Raw genomic sequence first — 1,721 nt, 5'->3', positions numbered from 1 at the left:
CTGCTGAGGTGGTAAGGACCGAAAGGCACGACGTCTAGGACATGGGGGCAGACAAGACGCGCCGACTAAGGGACGTCCACGTGTCTCTATTGTGGCACAGAGGGTGTGATGGTGGAGTATCGACATTCATGGGGCACGGTGCAGGATGCCCCGTGCTAGTACACCGTGTGTAGCGTGTGTGAAGGGTAGCACAGGCGTCCGAATTCAGACGCCCCCCCCAGGACCGATGCTGAAGGCGTCGGGGATGTACCGTAGATCGCGACGCCTGTGCGGGCAAGGCCGAAGGCGGCACGAGGAGGGAGTAGTTGACATTCGAGAGTCGCCCTTGACGGAGGCGAGGCGCGGCGCGGAGCCGGAGAAGGCGCGGGCGCGAGGGCGCATGCCGGAGACGGCGCGTTCGCGTGGGCGCAGGCCGAGGTCGCCCTTGACGGACGCGAGGCGCGGCGCGGAGCCGGAGGTAAAGCTATCAAAGCTGAAGCGTGAGGCACTGGCTGTGCGATGTGAGTTGTCACTCTCGATGACGGAAGCGAGACTCGAGTACTCGACGGTGACGGCGGCGGCGACGGCGCTGGTGGCGGAGGCGCTGGCGGAGAGCTCGGCTACGGTGGAGGCGGCGGCAGGGCGCGCCCAGTCGTAGTCGAGGGCGGCGCAGGCATCTCGCGCGCTGGCCAGAAGAGCGCCGGCCGTGCGAGGCGAGGCAGCGCACTTGACGGTGGCGACGCCTTGCTCGACGGTACAGCCGACGGCGACAGCTCTGGCGGCAGAGGCGCTGGTCGATCGCTCGGCTCCGGCGGAGGCGGCAGAGCACGTCCGCTCGGAGTCGAGGTTGGCGCAGGCGTCTCGAGCACTGGCGAGAAGAGCGCCGGCCGTGCGAGGCGAGGCATCACGCTCGAAGACGAAGGCGAGACTTGAGTCCTCGACGGTACAGCTGACGGCGACGGCGCTGATGTAGCAAATTCTGAAAAGGTTCCACCAGAGCTTGCGTGTGGCGGCGGCGGCTGGCGCCTTGGCTGGGGCGGCTGTGACTGGCGCCTCGGCCTCCGTTAGGGCAGAGGCCTCAGCTGGTTGGTTGCGTCGGGCCAAAGCCCCGCCCAGACTCCCTTCACACTCTCTCATCCCGTCTGAGCTATCGCTCGAGCTGATGTTGATGGAAGCAAGGGTGGAGTGTCGACTCATATAGTTGAAATGTGAAATTTACGCGGGGACTACAAGTGAGATCATCTGATATGTAACTTTAATATTGTAATGTTAATTGTTGTTGGTTGAGATGATGTTTTTGTGAGACAGATGAAGAAAGTGTGAAGGGAATGTGTTGTGTGTGTGGTGCTGTGGTGTCGTGGTTGGAGGGAGGAGTTGGAGATATGTGAAAGGTGGTTGTGTTTGGAGGTGGAGGTGGAGGTAGTGGGGGATGGAGGGGGAGGAGGAGGTGATTATTGGGATGTGAGGAGGGGTGACAGAGTTGTAGGTAGAAAAGTAGAGGAGTAGAGTGCTGAGAGTGTCGCAGAGATCTGGAGTCAGACCCCTTCGGACGTCATCCAGCGTGCGACGCGGCCACTGATGGAGACACAACGCTCAACGGAAGCGACCGACGCAGCAGCAACAGCGGAGTCGCAGGGCCAGGCCGGTGGGTCGCTGCGACCGTCCCCCAGAATGCCACGGATCGTGCTCGTTCGGAGGACAGGCGGGACCCGGCGCCGGATCGCATACCCCTCGCTCCGGCA

General features: G+C 62.8%; 1 protein-coding gene across 1 annotated transcript; it reads right to left on the bottom strand.

Annotated features, from left to right (window-relative positions):
• Positions 1-204: 204 nt before the first annotated feature.
• EMIHUDRAFT_256118 (hypothetical protein) lies at positions 205-1,176 on the bottom strand (the record flags this gene model as incomplete). Its single annotated transcript, XM_005768996.1, has 3 exons — positions 205-265; positions 311-472; positions 707-1,176. The coding sequence occupies 3 exons, from the start codon at positions 1,174-1,176 to the stop codon at positions 205-207; spliced, it is 693 nt and encodes a 230-aa protein (XP_005769053.1).
• Positions 1,177-1,721: the final 545 nt, after the last annotated feature.

Source organism: Emiliania huxleyi, assembly GCF_000372725.1.
Source record: "Emiliania huxleyi CCMP1516 unplaced genomic scaffold EMIHUscaffold_4360, whole genome shotgun sequence".
In the NCBI taxonomy this organism is placed as follows: domain Eukaryota; phylum Haptophyta; order Isochrysidales; family Noelaerhabdaceae; genus Emiliania; species Emiliania huxleyi.
This window is presented reverse-complemented; position numbering and strand designations above follow the sequence as displayed.